Below are 19,737 nucleotides of genomic sequence, written 5' to 3'. Positions count from 1 at the left end.
TCGGGTGAACCCATTTTCAAAACTGGAAAGGAAATGAAATAGATCGAAGGCAGGGCTGCGATAGAACAAAAGAAGTAAAGAGACATTAAGAGGTATTCAAAACCAGACGAGATGGTAATAGGACAAGTGGAGACAAAAGACAGCTCAGATTAAGTGTGAAATGTATTGGCAGAGAGACAGCTGCCATGTGGGAGAGAGAAAAAAAAGGAAAGGGGGGGGGAGGGAAAACCCAAAACAAAGGGGTGGAAAAAAAATATAAGTAAATATTTACCCAAGTTGATCTGCAATCGCTCTCGCTTATAAGCTGCAGCGCAGTAAGATTCGCAGCTACAACGTGTCACACACGATAAAATGTTTCAAAATTTAAAAATGTAGTCGATTATTTTCTATTTGGTACTTTTTGTTTAAAAAAATACACCTTTAAGAACAACTGTTTATAAGGAGCAAGTTTACAACCCAAACAGCAAACCCGACCGCGCACTCAGTGCAGGTGCTACGGAGATCGCAGTTAACGCATGCGCAGCGTGGGTGCGGGAAGGGCTGGTCTGTCGCTGGCACGCATGCGCAAAGGTACCTCTGCCTGTGCGTTTCGTGCTGACGCATCCAGAGTGCGGCCAGCGAGTGAGTGAGCGGTGATTGGTGGGTTCCGGTTCGACGAAGCGCTGCCGCCGCCACCGCCGACTGTGTCCATAGTTAAACTGAGCGGCGCACCGAAAGGGGACGGGCCAACATAACAGCGCACGGCAGGGAGAAGCGGTAATATGGTCTGAACAACGCCGGCTGTGAAATATTGAAAAAAAACCTCTTTTCTTCATGCAAATAATTCCCGGCTCTTGGCCTGGGCTTCGAGGGAGCAGCTACATCCCGAGACTAGGAGCCTTGGACTGTGGATTATCTGGGTTTTAAGCCAGTGAGAAAGAGAAGGTGGGGTCGCCAGAAGGATAGCAAACCCGAGCGGAGCCCATCAGCCTGGTTTACTCGGCTGTTCCAGTATAAATTAGTGTTTCGTTTCACTGGCCGTGTCTGGAAATTTTCATTGTTTTTTTTTCGGTGTTGAATTCCTTAATTGACCTGCACGGGAAACGGTTTTATTAATTTCCCCGATTGGAGAGGTTTTTTTTTTACTTTGAATTCTCATTCTTAAAATTCTGATTTTAATTATCGACTATGGCCGACGACGACGTCCTATTTGAAGATGTGTATGAGCTGTGTGAAGTGATTGGCAAGTAAGTGTTTTTTTTATATATATTTAAAGTAGAAATAAAACTGCAGTCAGAATGTGATGTCTTAGGGTTGTGGTTTCATTCGTGGATTTACAAGACAGGCCCTCCCTCTGTTTCCAATGGATTACAGGATAAGGCCGAGGCCGGATTTATTATTTAGTTTTTTTACATAACCACTAAAAACAACTCTGGAATTGAATTTAAACAAATAAAATTTTAGAAATCAAAGCTATGCGTCCAGAAATATTCATTTTCTAACAATTTTTAATGTGAAGGTGTTACTGCCGATTATGGGTATATACTTTTTATAATATATAAACTGAAATTGAAAACGAATTGTAATATCGATACCGCTACTATGGCTGTAGTCTTTTGCATCTGAATGATACAGTGCCTTCTCTTGAAGGAGCAGTGTATCAGGGATTTATTTTCCCAGGGAATAATACGAGTAACTTCAGTTTTCTGTCGGGAAACCCAGAAATTAGCACTGCTAAGTGTCACCTGCATTGATGTACTATATTGTGGTTTGATTCAGGAAGCTTATTGTTTCGTTAGCGTTATATCGTATGGTCCATTTTCATAATCGGAATTTAACATTCCTTTTCGTTGTCGCGAGGGCAAAAAAAAGGCTGCGGTGAAGTCGTTGTCTTAATACAGTAAGTTTATATTACATTGGCATAATATTTTTTGTAATGTTTCAGCAGATTCTCATTGTCAGCTAGGATAAACATTAAGTGAACAATGTCTTCCTTGCAAGATGTGTCGAGCTGTTTATATTCGATTTTTTTTAAATAGCACTGGAGGACGTGGAGTATGTGGATTTATTATCATAACACATTTTTGTATCTCATTTACCTTTACTCTAAACTTCTTGAGAGATATTTACTTTTAATTATGTCCCAAATTGTGGAATTGTTTTCTATTTTCTTTGGCCTACTATGAGACATGTAATATGTTTTCACTACTGTTATGTAATCAGAGTGGTAGTGTTAATATTCTTTTCAAAAATCAGTACATGAAAGTACAGTTTCAAATTTGATTCTTTAGATGTTGTAATCTTAAACTCAATTTAAAAAAAACTAGTGATAAAAATTATGGGATATCCTGTGGTTTATCAGATATCCTTTATTATTATTACCTCTTTTTTACATATAACCTGTAAAGATTTCCTGCTCCTAGCAACTTGTACTGAAGGCTCAATGCACAGTGACTAAATATCTGAGGGTCAAGCTACCCCATGAAAATTCAAAAAAATTGTATGTGTATAATTTGAACCATAATTGAGGTGTTCAGCTGCAATAACATGTGAGATGTAATTTAATCTGAAATTGTATTCCAATCTGTCAATATCTAAATTTTATTTTATGAAATATGTAGTTGTAGGCTTTTTGATTTGTGCTTGCAGCTCTAGGAGTGTCTGCCGTGACTTTCTTAAGATATTGTCGCGTGTGAATAGTTGAGAGGGTACCACCATAGATATGATGTAAATATTTTGATATGGTCATGTCTTGACAAGAAGCAATAATAACTGGAATATTTTTGATGCTGTGTTCCTGTGAAATGACATAACCAAATATATTCTATAAATATACAATACTACAAATTTGTGATCAAATTCCTTTTGATTGCACAATTGAGATCATATTTACTGTAAAGCTTTTGCTTTATAATTTTACATAGACTGCCTTTTTAAGTGGCCAGATAAGTAAGTTATCTAATAGAGATAGGGAAATGCATGGTTAGGGATTTTAACATTTTCATCCTTGTGTTCAAACCCCTCTCTATCTCTAACCTCCTCCAGCTCTACAGCCCTCGGAGAAATATGTGTTCTATAAACTTTGGCCTCTTGTGCACCCCCACTTCCTTTGCCCCATCATTGGTGACCGTGCCTTCTGCCGTCTAGGCCCTAAACACTCAAATTCCCTCCCTAAACCCCCCTCTACATCGCCAACACTGCCCTTAAGGCACTCCTTAAAATCTACCCCTCTGACCAAGATTTTGGTCGCCTGTCCTAGTGTCTCTGTCTTTGGCTTAGTATCTGTTTTTGTCTGATTACATTCCTGTGACGCACCCTAGGATGTTTTACTACATTAAAGACGATATGTAAATGCAAGTTGAAGAGGAGGTGGTCTTATTGAAACACTTTTTTATCTCAAACCTGTTTTTAAAAAAAAAAAAAAAAAAAAAAAAAAAATTGAGCTTTGAAGGATTTTCAGTTAGGTTTGGCAAAAAGTACATGGGAAAAAATAGTCAAATCAGTTAATAATTGGAATTGTCTTAGAGTTGCAGCTGCAAAACCTCTAGAATCATTCAAGAGGAAGTTCTGTGATGGGGGACCGTAGGCTTGTATAGAAGGACAACATGGGTGGGCTGAATGGCCTTCCTCATCTGAACTTATTTTAGTTGATGAGCAAGAATAACTACCAGTTTGGATTTTTTTTTAATGTGCATTTTGTTGTAATGGACTTGCATTTTCTTTTGGCTGAGCTGATGTTTGTGGAGGATGGGAGGCTGACCAGGAGAAGGAGGTAAAACAAAGGCTTGGATGTGGATTTCAACAGCAGATTGACTAAAATGGGTGGAGGTGGGCAATATTACAGATGTGGAAGTGGGTGGTCTTTGTGACCGAGACGATCTGCAGTTGGAAGCTCTGCTTGGGTCAAAAAGTATGCCGAGGTTTTGAATCGTGGTTCAACTTGAGATGGTGGCCAGGGAGGGGGATGAAATTAGTGGTGAGGGATGGAATCCGTGCCAAGAGTATGGAGTTTGTGGCGGGAGTTAAAGACGATGTTTAACTGAAGGAAACTGTGGCTCATTTAGGACTGGATGTCCAACAAACAGCCTGACAACAGAGACAGAGGAGGGGTTGAGAGAGATGATGGAGAGGTAGATTTGGGTATCATCTGCATGCATGTGGAAGTTGATCCAATGTATTTGGATAATGTTGCCAAAGGCAGCATAGAGGAGGTGGGGTGGCGGTGGGCAGCGATAGATCCTTAGGGGGTGCTCCCAAGTGGTGCGGGATGGAAGGAGAAGCCATTACTGGAGATGCTTTGGCTATGGCTGGATTGATGAGTGAAACCAAGTAAGGGCTGGCTATGGAGGAAAGGCAGTGGAGGTGGATGATGAGGTCAACTGTGGCAAAGGCTGCAGAGAGATTGAGAAGGACAAGGAGGGATAATGCACCACAGTCACCGTCGCAGAGGGTGTCATTTGTAGCTTTGATTAGGGCCACTTCTGTGCTGCAGCAGGAGTGGGACCCTGGTGAGATTAAAACCTGGAGTTGCGGTAAGATGGACAAGGATTTGGGAGGCGACATTATGTTCAGAGATTTTGAAAGGAAGGGGGACAGTACCTGAGGAAAGGGAACCATTTACAATGTCATCTAGCATGGGGGTCAGGAAGCGATGTTGGGTGGTCAGCAGTTTATTGTGATGAGGTCAAGGGAGCAGGAGGTGGATTTCGTGGACAAGATTATCTCGAAGAGAACATGAGGGGAGATAGAGAAACTAGAGTAAGACGTGGTTCTAGAGCAGGGGGGTGGGTGTGGGATGCAGCTGAACAGGTGGTCTCAATTTTAGTGACTGAGGTCCCTGCACTTGTTGGAGTTGAGAGTATAAGCAGCAGGGGAGAGGGGTTTGAAGAGACAGTTGGTAGTGGAGAAAAATGCACGGTTTACCTTTGCTCTCCAGGATGATTCTGGAGTAATAGTTTTGGCAGAGGAGAGCGAGGCCTGACGGAGCTTGCTATGATCAAACCAGATCTCGAGATGGATAGCTAAACCAGTTGTGTGCCAGATACACTCAAGTCTGCAACCCTTGAACTTGAGGGAGCAAAGATTGGAGTCATATCATGGGAAAAGACCAGAGTGAGAGAGAGAAAGGGTTTCCCCAGGGACAGGGGCATCAAAGTTGGAGGTGAGGGAGTGGTTGAGCAGATAGACACCTGTCTTTCCTTCCTTCCTCCCTTGTGAGTTTATGTCCCCTGGTTACTTATTCACTGACGAGTGAAAATGATCTTTCACTACTTACCCTGTCAAACCAGTTCAAAATTTTGAATATTCGATTTCCCCTTCCTTAAGCTTCTCTACTCTAATGAATAAAGCCCACGTTTTTCAAGTGTCTCATCATAATTATATCCTCTGATCCCTGGTATCCTAGTGAATTTAGATTGCACCTTTTCCACTACTCCAACTGTGGCCTAATGGTGGCTATTATATTCTGTCCATCTGTCTCTGTATTTGTGTCTGATCCATAAATAGGGCAAATAGGATTCCTATATCATCCTGCCCCCCCTGCCACCTGCTGTCCTATCTTAAAGAATATATGTATGTGCTCCATTCTGTTCGTCCACACCATTGAGAATTTTACTATTCAGGGTATATATTCATTTATCTTTTTTCCAAAATGTACTAATTCATATTTGTCTGCATTTGCCACTTGTCTTGCCATTCTATTACATGTTTGTCCTGTAATTTCCTGCATTCTTCCTCACAATTTGCCATGCTGCCTAATTTGATAACAGCAAATATTTTGTCTATGCCCATGACCAACTCGTATTTGTATATGGAGAACAAGAGGTCCTAACATTAATCCTGGGGCACGACACTAGCTACATCTTTCCAGTCCAAGAAACACCCTTTTTTTTTCCAATTCTCTGCTTCCATTCTTCCCTTTATCCAGGTTGCTATTTCACATTAGTATCTTAATCTTTGCAATAGGTCTGTTATATGGCACTTTAGCAAACACTTTTTCAATGTCCAAATATACTACACCCACTGCTTTTCCATTCTTAATTATTGATCTTGTGGTGTGACTTGTGGACAAAAAAAATCCTGCATTGGTATATTTGCTTGTCTAATTCCTTCCACTTTTTTGCCTTTTTTTTTTCCTCCTTTTCTCTGCATCTCTGTCTCAGTTTTTTTTCACTCTTTCTACCCTCTGTAATTCTCCCCTTTCCCCTGTTTGCTGTTCCATCTGTGTATATCTTCCATTTGTTTCTCATGCCTTGGACATGTTGTTTCAATGATTTATTCAATTGTTATCTTTTTACCTATTTTGCTGGATCAGAACTGGCCAGGGCAGAGTTTGCAAACAGAAAGACCTGGCCCGCTTTGCCAAAGGCCAATCTGTTTTCCTTCTCTTCCCCTTCACCCCGCACCCCCCCCCCCCCCCCCCCCCAAAAAAAAAGTGTGCTTGCACTAGGATTTTATTGATCCGGGGGTGATGAAAGGAGATGAAGAGGAAAGGTATAAATTGTTGGAGCTACATTTATGGGTACGTTTTTAGATTTTTTTTTTGTTTTTTTTTTTTTGTTTAATTTATAGGGTTTACAGTGGAATGACTGAGAATCTTTTTGTTCCTGGAAATGTCCAGTAAGGCCATTAATTTCTTGTATCTGTACTTTGAATAAAAATTACTCCTTACACCTTTTCAGTAACCACAAATACTTTTGCAGAGATATTTGATATTGAAGGAAGATTGCAGATTTTTTTTTTTTACGTTTTATATCTTTCTTGGCATTCATTATAAAATCCATACCTGAACAAATGGACAGCAACAGTTCAGTAAAGCGGCTCCCTGTTATTACAAGTAGAGATAGTTTATGTTGTCTCTTCTCATTCTTCCTACCAAAATGAATCACTTCGCACTTCTCTGCATTAAATTTCATCTGCCATGTGTCTGCCCATTTCACCAGTCTCTGTCCTCCTGAAGTCTGTTGCTATCCTTCTCAATGTTTACTACATTTCCGAGTTTCGTGTCATTTGCGAACTTTGAAATTATGTCCTGTATACTCATGTCCAGGTCATTTATGTATATCAAAAAGAGCAGACATCCCAACACTGACCCCTGGGAGACAGCCCTGCACACTTCCCTCCAGTCTGAAAAACAACTGTTCATCACCTACTGTCTCCATTCTATCCCTCAGCCACTGCCCCTTTAGTCCCATGGGCTTGAATTTTGCTATCCAGTCTATTATACATAGATACATAGAAGATAGGAGCAGGAGTAGGCCATTCGGCCCTTCGTGCCTGCTCCGCCATTTAATGAGATCATGGCTGATCCTTTAATTCAGTATCCCGTCCCCGCCTTCTCTCCGTAACCCTTAACCCCTTTTGCCCGTAGAAATATATCTAATTCCCTCTTAAATATATTTAATGAGCTGGCATACACTGCCCTCTGTGGCAATGAGTTCCACAGGTTCACCACTCTCTGAGTGAAGAAATTCCCCCTCATCTCTGTCCTAAATGGTTTAGCCCTTATCCTTAAATTATGTCCTCTAGTTCTGTTCTCACCCGCCAAGGGAAACATTCCTTCTGCATCCAGTCTGTCTAGACCTGTCAGAATTTTATACACTTCTATGAGGTCCCCTCTCAATCTTCTACACTCCAGTGTGTACATCCCTAAACTACATAGTCTCTCCTCATAGGTCATTCCCGCCATTCCTGGTATCAGCCTGGTGAATCGCCGCTGCACCCCCTCCATGGCAAGAACATCCTTCCTCAGATGAGGCGACCAAAACTGTACACAGTACTCGAGGTGTGGTCTCACCAGTGCCCTGTACAGCTGCAGCAAGGTATCCCTGTTCCTGTATTCTAACCCTTTTGCTATGAAGGCCAGCATACCGTTTGCCTTCTTGACCGCCTGTTGCACCTGCATGCTCGCCTTCAGTGACTGGTGTACAAGAACACCCAGGTCTCTCTGTACTTCCCCCTCTCCCAATCTATTGCCATTTAAATAATAATTTGCCCTCCCGTTCCTGCACCCAAGGTGGATAACTTCGCACTTGTCCACATTATAGTGCATCTGCCATTTATCCGCCCAATCGCCCAGTCTGTCCAAATCGCTCTGGAGCTTCCTGGTCTCTTCCTCTGAGCCCACCCCACCTCCTAGTTTAGTGTCGTCTGCAAATTTGGAAATGCTGCATCCGACTCCCTGATCCAGGTCATTAATGTAAATTGTGAACAGCTGGGGGCCCAGGACAGATCCCTGTGGTACCCCACTTGTTACTGCCTGCCATTCAGAAAATGAGCCGTTTATTCCAACTCTCTGTTTTCTATCTGACAGCCAGTTCCCTATCCACGCCAAAACTTTCCCCTTTATCCCATGAGCCTCAATTTTCCATGCTAATCTTTTATGTGGGACCTTATCGAAGGCCTTTTGGAAGTCCAGGTACACCACATCTACTGGCTCTCCCCCATCTATTCTACCAGTTACTCCCTCAAAAAATTCCAATAGATTAGTCAAGCACGAAAGTAAATATACACTAAGTATCAGCTGCACTACCCTCTCTGTTATTTCATCAAACAACTGAAGAAAGTTAGTTAAACACGTTAACAAATCCATGCTGGCTTTCATTAACCCATATTTTTCCAAGTGCCAATTAATTTTGCCCGAATTAGTGTCTCTAAAAGTTCTCCCCACCTCTGATGTTAGGCTGACTGACCTGTATTTGCTGGGTTTATCCCTCGTATATCTAAAGAGGATTGGAAGATTGTGGTCATAGCTTCCGCAATTTCCATCCTTGACTCCCTCAGCAACTTGGGATGATACTAGGATGCAACCAGGTGACTTTTCTACTTTGAGCACTGCCAACCTTTAAGTACTTACTCTTTATTTTTATCCTTTCCAATTTCTTTACTACCTCCTCCATTACTGAGACTGCAGAGCTTACACAGTACCAATAGGAGTCTTCCCTCATATCAAGTTGCCCTACCTCCATGAAGGGAAAGAGGGTGTATTGTGGTGTTTGAGCTGAGGCATGTTTTGTAAACCTCTAGTAAAGAGGTCCAGTTTTCTCCTTGCTTTCCAGTTTTATGTGAAGGTTGAAAATCACCCATTCTCGCTGACCATTCATAGACACACACATCTTGCACACTAGGTGATGTGCACCCACCCCACCCCCCCCCCCCCCCCCCACCTTGCAGTGGTGTATAGCATCTGTTAGACATGCATCAGTCAACTTGATATGAGGGGGAAAATGGCAATGTACCTCCAACTGGCTCCAGGTGCCACAGGGATAGTGACTCAACCAATGGCAATTTAAGACACATTAGGTTTGCCTTTAGCTCCTATCCTCTGATTCTGCCTCCACTGCCAACAAAACACTCTGATCGTGAAACATGTAGTGTACTATAACAGAAAACTATGCCAGAAGACTCATCATATTATATACTCCTGCAACCAAAATGCACAATTACACCAAACTAGTGTAAATTTATGGGGTGACAGATGTTTTAAAGTTTGCACAAAATATGTTTCCCTATATAACAGTGACTACACTTCAATGGTACTTCATTGGCTGTAAGGTGCTTTGGGACATCCTGAGGTCATGAAAGGCGCTATATAAATGAACATTCTTTCTTGATTTAGTGATTCGAATGGCCCTATTTTAAACCTGGTCCTTTTTTTAAAAAAAAAAAATGAAGTCTACCCTCCCTTTCTCTTCCAAAGATGGAAAACAAATTGTGACTGACAAACTATAATGCAAGGTCTGATTTTGAATAGGAATTATATCAAAATATTTGTATGCTACCAAACAAAGGAAGTGTATCCAAACAAAAGCATTTTCAAATAGAAGGACCTAGGCAGCTGAAGACACCGCCTCCAATGGAGAGACAAAGGGAGGAGGAGACGTAGTAGAGGCCGAAGTCAGAAGAGCAGGTTGTTTGGGGGTGGGGGTTTTAGCGCAGAAGAAGATTACAGAGATAGACAGATGGGTTGAGGGCAATGTTCCCTGTAAGATGTGCTTTGTTCTGCGCGGCCTGTAGAAACAGTGCGTGGTTGCTGTAAATAGCGTGCACATGCGGAAATTTAAAATGGAGAAGCCGTTGAGGGTGCATCTTTTTGAGGAGATGGGGTGAGGGCCCGTGCCTGAAGAGAGGGAAGCATTTACAATATCGGCTACCATGGGGACCAGGAATGAAAATCAGGAATTCAGTGGGAATGAGGTCGAAGGTGCAGGAAGTGGGTCACGTAGATGAAATGAGCTTGAAGTGGGCAGGGGATAGAGATGGATGAGAAACTGAGAGAGGAGGGGTCAGGGCTTGGGTCGGGATGGGACTGTGTTGTGCTTTATTTGGAGTGCAAGGGGAAGGAGGAAGCAAGAGGCAGCTGAACAGACTATTTATCTCTATCTTGGAGGCAAAGATATTCATCAGCCCCTTGCACATGTTACAGGGAACAGGAGAAAGGGCTTTTAGTTGAGAATAGGAGCCTGGGGTTATCTTTGCTTTCCAGGATCATCCTAGAGTAATGGGACATTTTAGCAGAAGAGAGCAAGACTGGTAGAGCTTGATATGTATGAGCTAGATCTGGCGACTGATGGCTTAAGACAGTGTGAGCAAGTTTATGCCACTTGGATGGAGTGAAGATGAGGAAATGATTTAAGATGGAAGATGATGGAAGTTTTGCTGCGGTCAAGGGCATCAAGATGGAGGTGAAGGATTAGTTGAACAACTCTAGCTGCAGAGGTATCATGGTGAATGGAGGACCAAAGACTAGGCAATGCATGTTCAAGATAGTGGTTATAAATCACTTCGGAGAGTTTTTCCCCAGGAGCAATGCAGAAGGAGGTGATGTTGAAAGAGTATAAGGGAATGTGGGTGGTGAGGGATACAAAGAAGTGGTCGTAGATGGGAGTGGAGAGGCCATTGGAGATTGTTCTTGCACTGTGCGCCACTGTTCATAACCCAAAATACCACTGGCCTTTTTGTTAATTTTTTTTATCTACCTACACTTGCATTTTTAGGGAATTATGTGCTTGTACCACATCAGCATTGCTATTCATTCAGAAAATCTTTTTATTGAGGGTAGTGATGACCTGCAGTGAATTTGGAGGTGACCGTATGCAGAGGACAGTGCACTTGCTGGAGAAGACGGTGAGCTGCAGTAATGAAAACAATTGATTCTTGCACTCTATATTCCTCTCAAACGAGCAAGGGTATCAAACATCTTTAGCAGTATCTGTAGAATTGTTGAAAACTTGGCACATATACAAATATTGCAACCTGAAAATCTACACTGAAAGGCTATAATCAAAAACTCTCCTCATCTGTGCAACATGGCAAAATAAAGACCAAGCCTGTAGTGGTCAGATTCCAGATTTTGATGCTTCCAGGAAGGAACAAAAAGAGAAGAAATGAAGATAACCAATGTATTTAAATTTTTACATTCATGGAATGTGGGTGTCTCTGGCAAGGCCAGCATTTATTGTCCATCCCTAATTGCCCTTGAGAAGGAGGTGGTGAGCCGCCGCCTTGAACCGCTGCAGCCTGTGTGGTGAAGGTACTCCCACAGTGCTGTTACGGAGAGAGTTCCCTGAAATGCTGAATAGCAAACCATCATCCATCATTTGTAATATTGGTTAGAATTTCTAGTTGAAACAAATAATGCAGGTTTACAAAACAAGGGTTGGAATGTTGTGGTTCAGTTGGTAGCACTCTCGTCTCTGAGTCAGAAGTTTGTGGGTTCAAGTCCCACTCCAGAGACTTGGCACAAAAGCATCGTCTGACACTAGAGTCCAATACTGTCAGAGGTGCTGTCTTTCGGATGAGACGTTAAACCGAGGTCCCGTCTGCATTCTCAGGTGGACTTATAAGATCCCATGGCACTATTTCGAAGAAGAGCAGGGGAGTTATCCCCGGTGCCCTGGCCAATATTTATCACTAAAAAACAGATGATCTGGTCATTATCACTGCTGTTTGTGGGAGCTTGCGCTGTGGAAATTGGCTGCTGCGTTTTCTATGTTACAACAGTGGCTTCACTTCAAAAGTACAGGTTGAGCGTCCCAAATACGGAGTTCTGGAATCCGGACTCGGACGATTGGTGGCAGGGGTCCGGAATCCGTAAAATGTTCCGGAATCTGGACACCGAGGGAGGCTTACCAAAAGTGCAACCTGGGCCCAGGTATTTCCAGACTCGGCACGTGTTTCTGATGTCCAAAGTCCAGAAATATCGCAACCTGGGTTTGGGTATTACCGGACTTTGGACATCAGAAACACGTTCCGAAGTCCGGAAAAAAACGGCTCGGCCTCGGTCCCGAGGTTGCCAGATTTGGGACGTTCTACCTGTACTTCATTGGCTGTGCAGCACTTTGGAACATCCTGAGATCGTGAAAGGTGCTATATAATGGGAAATGTAGCATAGTGGTAATGTCACTGGGCTAGTAATCCAGATACCTGGACTAATGATCCACCAGCTGGGGAATTTAAATTCGGCTAATTAAATAAATCTGGAATAAAAAACTATCGGATTGTAGTAAAAACCCATCTGGTTCACTAATGTCCTTTTTAGGGAAGGAAATCTGCCGTCCTTACCTGGTCTGGCCTATATGGTGACTCCAGACCCACAGCAGTGTGGTTGACGTTTAACTGCCCTCTGAAATGGCCCAGCAAGTCACTCAGTTGTAACTAACCGCTACAAAACAAAATAATAATAATGAAACCAGACGGACCACCTGGCATCGACCTCTGCACTGGCTACGGACATGGCAACGGCGCACCCAGCCCAGTTGACCCTGCAAAGTCCTCCTCACCAACATCTTGGGACTTGTGCCAAAATTGGGAGAGCTGTCCCACAGACTAGTCGAGCAACAGCCTGACATAGTCATACTCACAGAATCATGCCTTTCAGCCAATGTCCCAAACTCCTCCATCACAGGAGGCAGTTCAGAGACGATTCACTCAGTTGATTCCTGCGATGAGGGGGTTGACTTTTATGAAGAAAGGTTGAGCAGGCTGTGCCTATACTCACAGGAATTTCGAAGAATGAGAGGTGATCTAGAACGCGGGGGCATAGTTTCAGAATAAAGGGTTGCCCTTTTAGAACTGAGATGACGAGGAATTTCTTCTCTCAAAGGGTCGTAAATCTGTGGAATTCTCTGCCCCAGAGAGCCGCTGAGGCTGGGTCATTAAATACATTTAAGGTGGAGACAGAATTTTGCAAGGTAAGGGAGTGAAGGGTTATGGGGAGCGAGCAGGGAAGTGGCTTTGAACCCAAGATCAGCCATGATCTTATTGAATGGTGGCGCAGGCTCGAAGGGCCAAGTGACCTATTCCTGCTCCTATTTCTTATGTTCTTATCACCATCCCTGGGTATGTCCTGTCCCACCGGCAGGGGTGGCGGCACAGCGGTATACAACCGGAAAGGAGTGGCCCTGGGAGTCCTTAACATTGACTCCAGACCCTATGAAGTCTCATGGCTTCAGGTCAAGCATGGGCAAGGAAACCTCCTGCTGACTACCACCTACCGCCCTCCCTCAGCTGATGAATCAGTACTCCTCCTCCATGTTGAACACCACTTGGAATAAGCACTGAGTAGCAAGGGCACAGAATGTACTCTGGGTGGGGGACTTCAATGTCCATCACCAAGAGTGGCTTGGTAGCACCACTGCTGGCCGAGTCCTGAAGGACATAGTTGCCATCTGGGCCTGCGACAGGTGGTAAGAACCAACACGAGGGGAAAAACCTACTTTACCTTGTCCTCCCCAATCTACCTGTCGCAGATGCATCTGCCCATGACAGTATTAGTAGCAGTGACCACCACACAGTTATTGTGGAGACGAAGTCCCGTCTTCACACTGAGGACACCCTCCATCGTGTTGTGTGGCTTTACCACTGTGCTAAATGGGATAGATTCAGAACAGATCTAGCAGCTCAAAACTGGGCATCCATGAGGCACTGTGGGCTATCAACAGCAGCAGAATTGTATTTCACCGCAATCTGTAACCTCGTGGCCTGGCATATCCCTCACTCTACCATTACCATCAAGCCAGGGGACCAACCCTGGTTCAATAAGGAGTGTAGAAGAGCATGCCAGGAGCAGCACCAGGCTTACCTAAAAATGAGGTGCCAACCTGGGGAAGCTGCAACACAGAACTACATGGATGCTAAAAAGCCGAAGCAGCATGCTATAGACAGGGCTAAGTGATCCCACAATCAACGGATCAGATCAAAGCGCTGCAGTCCTGTCGCATCCAGTTGTAAATGGTGGTGGACCATTAAACAACTAACAGGAGGAGGAGGCTCTATGAATATCCCCATCCTCAATGATGGTGGAGCCCAGCACGTGAGTGCAAAAGACAAGGCTGAAGCGTGTGCAACCATCTTCAGCCAGAAGTGCCGAGTGGATGATCCGTATCTGCCTACTCCTGAGTTCTCCACCATCACAGAATTCACTCTTCAGCCATTTCAATTCACCACACATATATCAAGAAATGGCTGAGTGCACTGGATACAGAAAAGGCTATGAGCACTGACAACATCCCGGCTGTAGTGCTGAAGACTTGTGCTCCAGAACTAGCCATGCCTCTAGCCAAGCTGTTCCAGTACAGCTACAACACAGGCATCTACCCACCAAAATGGAAAACTGCCCAGGTATGTTCTGTCCACAAAAAGCAGGACAAACAAATCCAATCAGGCCAATTACCATCCCATCAGTCTATTCTCAATCATCAGCAAAGTGATGGAAGGTGTCGTTGACAGTGCTATTGAGCAGCACTTACTCACCAATGCCCAGTTTGGATTCCACCAGGACCACTCGGCTCCAGACCTCATTACAGCCTTGGTCCAAACATGGACAAAGGAGCTGAATTCCAGAGGTGAGGTGAGAGTGACGGCCCTTGACATCAAGGCAGCATTTGACCGAGCGTGGCCTCAAGGAGCCCTAGTAAAACTGAAGTCATTGGGAATTGGAGGGGAAAACTCTTCACTGGCTGGAGTCATACCTAGCACAAAGGAAGATGGTTGTGGTGATTGAAGATCATTCATCACAGCCCCAGGACATCGCTGCAGGAGTTCCTCAGGGCAGTGTCCTCGGCCCAACCATCTTCAGCTGCTTCATCAATGACCTTCCCTCCAACATAAGGTCAGAAATGGGGATGTTCGCTGATGACTGCAGTGTGTTCAGTGCCATTCACAACTCCTCAGATAATGAAACAGTCCATGCCCGCATGCAACAAGACCTGGACAATATTCAGGCTTGGGCTGATGAGTGGCAGGTAACATTCGCACCACAGAAGTACCAGGCAATGACTATCTCCAACAAGCGAGAGTCTAACCACCGCCCCATGACATTCAATGGCATTACCATCACTGAATTGCCTACCATCAACATTCTGGGGGTCACCATTGACCAGAAACTTAACTGGACCAGCCACATAAATACTGTGGCAACAAGAGCAGGTCAGAGGCTAGGTATTCTGCGGCGAGTGTCTTGCCTCCTGGCTCCTCAAAGCCTTTCTACCATCTATAAGGCACAAGTAAGGAGTGTGTGGAATACTCTCCACTTGCCTGATGAGCTTCTTGAGTGTTGTTGGAGCTGCACTCAACACCATCCAGGATAACACCATCTCTTCTAGACTCTGCTGATTCGGGAATTAAAGGCTGACCTACCGTACAGCCGGCAGACGCTCCCAGACATCGGGGCCGACTGCGTGCGGCTTACACTCGGCGACATCGATCTGCCTCCTGACATCGCCCGACCCCCGGGACCAGCGTGGCGTCCTTCCCCAGCCGGAAGTCAGTGCAGACCGCGCAGGGAACGCAAGCAGAAGCGGGGTAAGAGGGCAGGTATCCAAAACAGGCTAAAGAGGGCCCCACACAAACCCACCCTCCCCAAGTATTTTCCTGGCCAACGTCAGGTCACTGGAGAACAAAATGGATGAGATCAAACTGGATCTCTCCACACAGAAAAGGACAAAGGAATGCTGCGCCATGATCTTCAGAGACCTGGCTGAACAACGGCATCCCTGACGCCACCATCCAACTGGAAGGATGCACGGTCTTCCGCGCCGACAGAACTGCAGACTCTGGTAAGAGCAGGGGAGGCGGTTTGTGCATTTACACTAACAATGCCTGGTGCACTAACACGGACACAATCGATAGATCCTGTTCGGCTGATTTGGAATTCCTCATGGTAAGGTGCAGACCCTTCTACCTGCCTCGGGAATTCACGGCTGTTATCACTGCGGTCTACATCCCACCACACGCTAATGCCAAACTAGCACTGAAGGACCTCTACAGGGCCATCAGCGAACAACAAACTGCGCACCCAGACGGAGCTTTTATCGTCGCGGGGGACTTCAATCACAAACCTAAAAACTGTACTACCGAAATTCCACCAGAATGTCTCCTGCCCCACAAGAGGGGAGAACACACTGGATCAAGTCTACACGAGCATTGTAGACGCTTATAAGGCCATTCCCTGCCCCCACCTTGGGAAGTCTGACCACCTCTCCCTGTTTCTAGCCCCGGCATACAAAACCACTCATCAAAAGAGGGAGAACATCAGTGAGAGCAGTGAAAGTATGGCCAGAGGGGGCAGTATCGGAGCTTCAGGACTGCTTCGAACGCACTGATTGGGGCATGTTTGCCCATAATGACATCGAGGAATACGCATCCACAGTGCTATTCTACATCAACAGCTGCGTCGAGGTTGTCACGACCCATAAAAATATCAGGACATACCCCAACCAGAAACCCTGGATGAACGGAGAGGTCTGCTCACTGTTGAAAGCACGCGACGCAGCATTTAAATCTGGCGACGCGGCGGCTTACAGTGCAGCTAGGACCAACCTAAAAAAGGGTATCAGGACTGCCAAAAGGAAACAGACACTGCGGATTGAGGATCATTTCCACAACAACTCGGACCCCCGGCGCATGTGGCAAGGCATCCAGTCCATCACTGACTACAAGGGCAAAAGCACCAGCCCCCCCACCCCCCCCCCCCCCCCGGGTTAGCGATGCCTCCCTTCCGGAGGAGCTTAACAACTTCTACGCTCACTACAACCGGGAGCCGGCTACCAAAGCCTTGCCACCCCCGGAAGACCAGGTGCTCACTGTTGACCTCCGACGTAAGGGGTGTTCTACGCGGAGTGAACACACGAAAGGCTGCTGGACCGGATAGCATCCCTGGATGGGTACTCAAGGAATGTGCTGATCAGCTGGCTGATGTCTTCACCGCCATCTTCAATCTGTCATTGGCCCAGGCAGTAGTCCCTACATGCTTCAAGACCGCTACCATTATTCCTGTGCCAAAACAAACGGCTGTGACGTGCCTGAACGACTATCGACCTGTCTCACTCACACCCATCATCATAATGAAGTGTTTCAAGAGACTGGTCTTAGCCCACATCAAAGCCAGTGTTCCTGCCTCCCTTGACCAACACCAGTTTGCCTATCGTGCAAACAGATCAACGGAGGATGCAATCACAACTGCTCTACACTCGGCACTGAATCACCTAGATGGTAAGGATGCTGTTCATAGACTACAGCTCAGCATTCAACACTATCGTCCCCAACAAGCTGGCCACCAAACTCCACACTCTCTTGGCCTGAACACTTCCCTCTGCAACTGGACCCTGGACTTCCTAACAAACCGACCCCAGTCTGTCAAATTAGGTAACCACCACCCCCCCCCCCCCCCCCCCTCCCTCCCGACCCTGAACACGGGGGCCCCACAAGGATGTGTGCTGAGCTCCCTCTTCACCCACGACTGTGTGGCTGTTAATGGTTCCAACACCATCAAGTTTGCGGATGACACCACGGTAGTAGGCCAGGTCACCAACAACGATGAGTCAGCCTACAGGGAGGAGGTCCAGCATCTCGTGAAGTGGTGCGCCGATAACGACCTGGCCCTTAACACCAAGAAAACAAAAGAAATCATTGTGGACTTCAGGAAGTCCAAAGGCGGAAGTCACACCCCCATCCACATCAATGGGGCTGTGGTGGAAAGGGTGGACAGCTTTAAGATCCTCGGAGTCCACATCACGGAAGACCTCTCCTGGTCCCTCAATACCTCCTCTCTGGTGAAGAAGGCCCAGCAGCGCCTATATTTCCTAAGGAGGCTGAAGGGATGTAATCTGTCACCCCTGATCCCCTCTAACTTTTACCGCTGCACAATAGAGAGCATCCTGACGAACTGTATCACCGTATGGTATGGCAGCTGTAGCTACTATGACCGGAAAGCCCTGCAGCGGGTAGTCAAAACTGCCCAACGCATTACCGGCACCTGGCTACCGACCATAGAGCACATATACCAGAAACGCTGTCTACGGAGGTCACGGTCCATCATCAAAGACCCTACCCACCCCAGCCACAGTCTGTTCGCCCTCCTGCCATCTGGAAGACGCTACAGATGCATTCGCACCCGTACGACCAGATTTAGGAACAGCTTCTTTCCCAGGGCTGTCATCCTACTGAACTCCACAAATAAACTCTAAAGCCTGCACATCTGTCAATGCACTTTATTATGGTTATATTTATGTTAATATACTACAAGCCAAATGTATGTTGAATGTTTAAATGTCTTAATCCAAATGTACACACTCTGGGGCCGCAAGCCTACATTTCATTGTACTGCACTTGTGCACTAACAATGACAAAAAGTTGATTTGACAAAGCAGCTCGCTTGATTGGCACCCATCAACCACCTTAAACATTCACTTCCTCCACCACCGGCGTACCGTGGCTGCAGTGTGTACCATCTACAAGATGCACTGCAGCAACTCGCCAAGGCTGCTTCGGCAGCACCTCCCAAACCTGCGACCTCTTCCACCTAGAAGGACAAGGGCAGCAGATGCATGGGAACACCACCACTTCCAAGTTCCCCTCCAAGTCACATCATCCTGACTTGGCAATATATTGCTGATCCTTCATCGTCGCTGGGTCAAAATCCTGGAACTCCCTAACAGCACTGTGGGAGTACCTTCACCACACGGACTGCAGCGGTCCAAGAAGGTGGCTCACCACCAGCTTCTCCAGGGCAATTTAGGGATGGGCAATAAATGCTCGCCTTGCCAGCGACGCCCACATCCCATAAACTAATTTTAAAAAATATATAAATGCAAGTCGTTTTTTTTTTACAACCGCTTGCATTTATATAGAATCTTATAATGTATTAAAATGTACCAAGGTGCTTCACAGGAGCATAGTCAGGCAAAATTTGACACTGAGCCAAAGAAGGAGACGATGGGACAGATAACCAAAAGCTTGGTCAGAGGTAGGTTTTAAGGAGGGTCTTAAAGGAGGAGAGTTGGCGAGGTTTAGGGATGGAATTAGACAGCTGAAGGCAGAGCTTCCATTTGTGGGGTGAAGGACGTTGGGGATGGGCACAAGTCCAGAGTTGGAGGAACGCAGAGTTCTCTGAAGGCTGGAGGAAGTTGGAGCTGGGGAGGAACGAGGCCATGGAGGCATTTGAACACAAGGATGAGAATTTTATATTTGAGGCATTTGGTGACCGGGATCCAAAGTAGGTCAGCGACCACCGGTATAATGGGTGAACGGAATTTTGTGCAAGTCAGGATACAGGCAGTAGAGCTTTGGATGAGCTGAAGTTTACTGACAGTGGAACATGGGAGAGCTTTCCTACATTACAATAGTGACTGCACTTCAGAAAGTACTTCATTTGGCTGTAAAGCGCTTTGGGACATCCTGAGGTCATGAAAGGCGATTATAGAAATGCAAGTCCTTTTTTCTTTGGAATAGTCAAGCCTGATGGTAACAAAAGCCTGGATG

The 19,737-nt window shown here is 45.5% G+C and overlaps 1 protein-coding gene across 15 annotated transcripts in view; it reads left to right on the top strand.

Moving 5' to 3' along the window:
- The first annotated feature begins 503 nt into the window (after positions 1-503).
- caska (calcium/calmodulin-dependent serine protein kinase a) overlaps positions 504-19,737 on the top strand; it is a 540,018-nt gene continuing 520,784 nt past the window's right edge. For 3 of the 15 annotated variants that reach the window (XM_086006674.1, XM_086006671.1, XM_086006663.1), the window contains exon 1: positions 507-1,226. In XM_086006674.1, coding sequence (XP_085862800.1) covers positions 1,168-1,226 — 59 coding nt within the window. In that variant the 5' untranslated portion in view covers positions 507-1,167. Of the gene's footprint in view, positions 1,227-19,737 lie in introns of all 15 variants that reach the window. The other 12 variants (XM_086006672.1, XM_086006668.1, XM_086006665.1 and 9 more) reach the window with 7 other exon arrangements.

The sequence above is a fragment of the Somniosus microcephalus genome, chromosome 14 (assembly GCF_052327205.1).
Source record: "Somniosus microcephalus isolate GS21.2 chromosome 14, FLI_Smic_1.0, whole genome shotgun sequence".
NCBI lineage: Eukaryota > Metazoa > Chordata > Chondrichthyes > Squaliformes > Somniosidae > Somniosus > Somniosus microcephalus.
The sequence above is the reverse complement of the archived record's forward strand: the minus strand, read 5'-3'. Positions and strand labels throughout refer to the sequence as shown.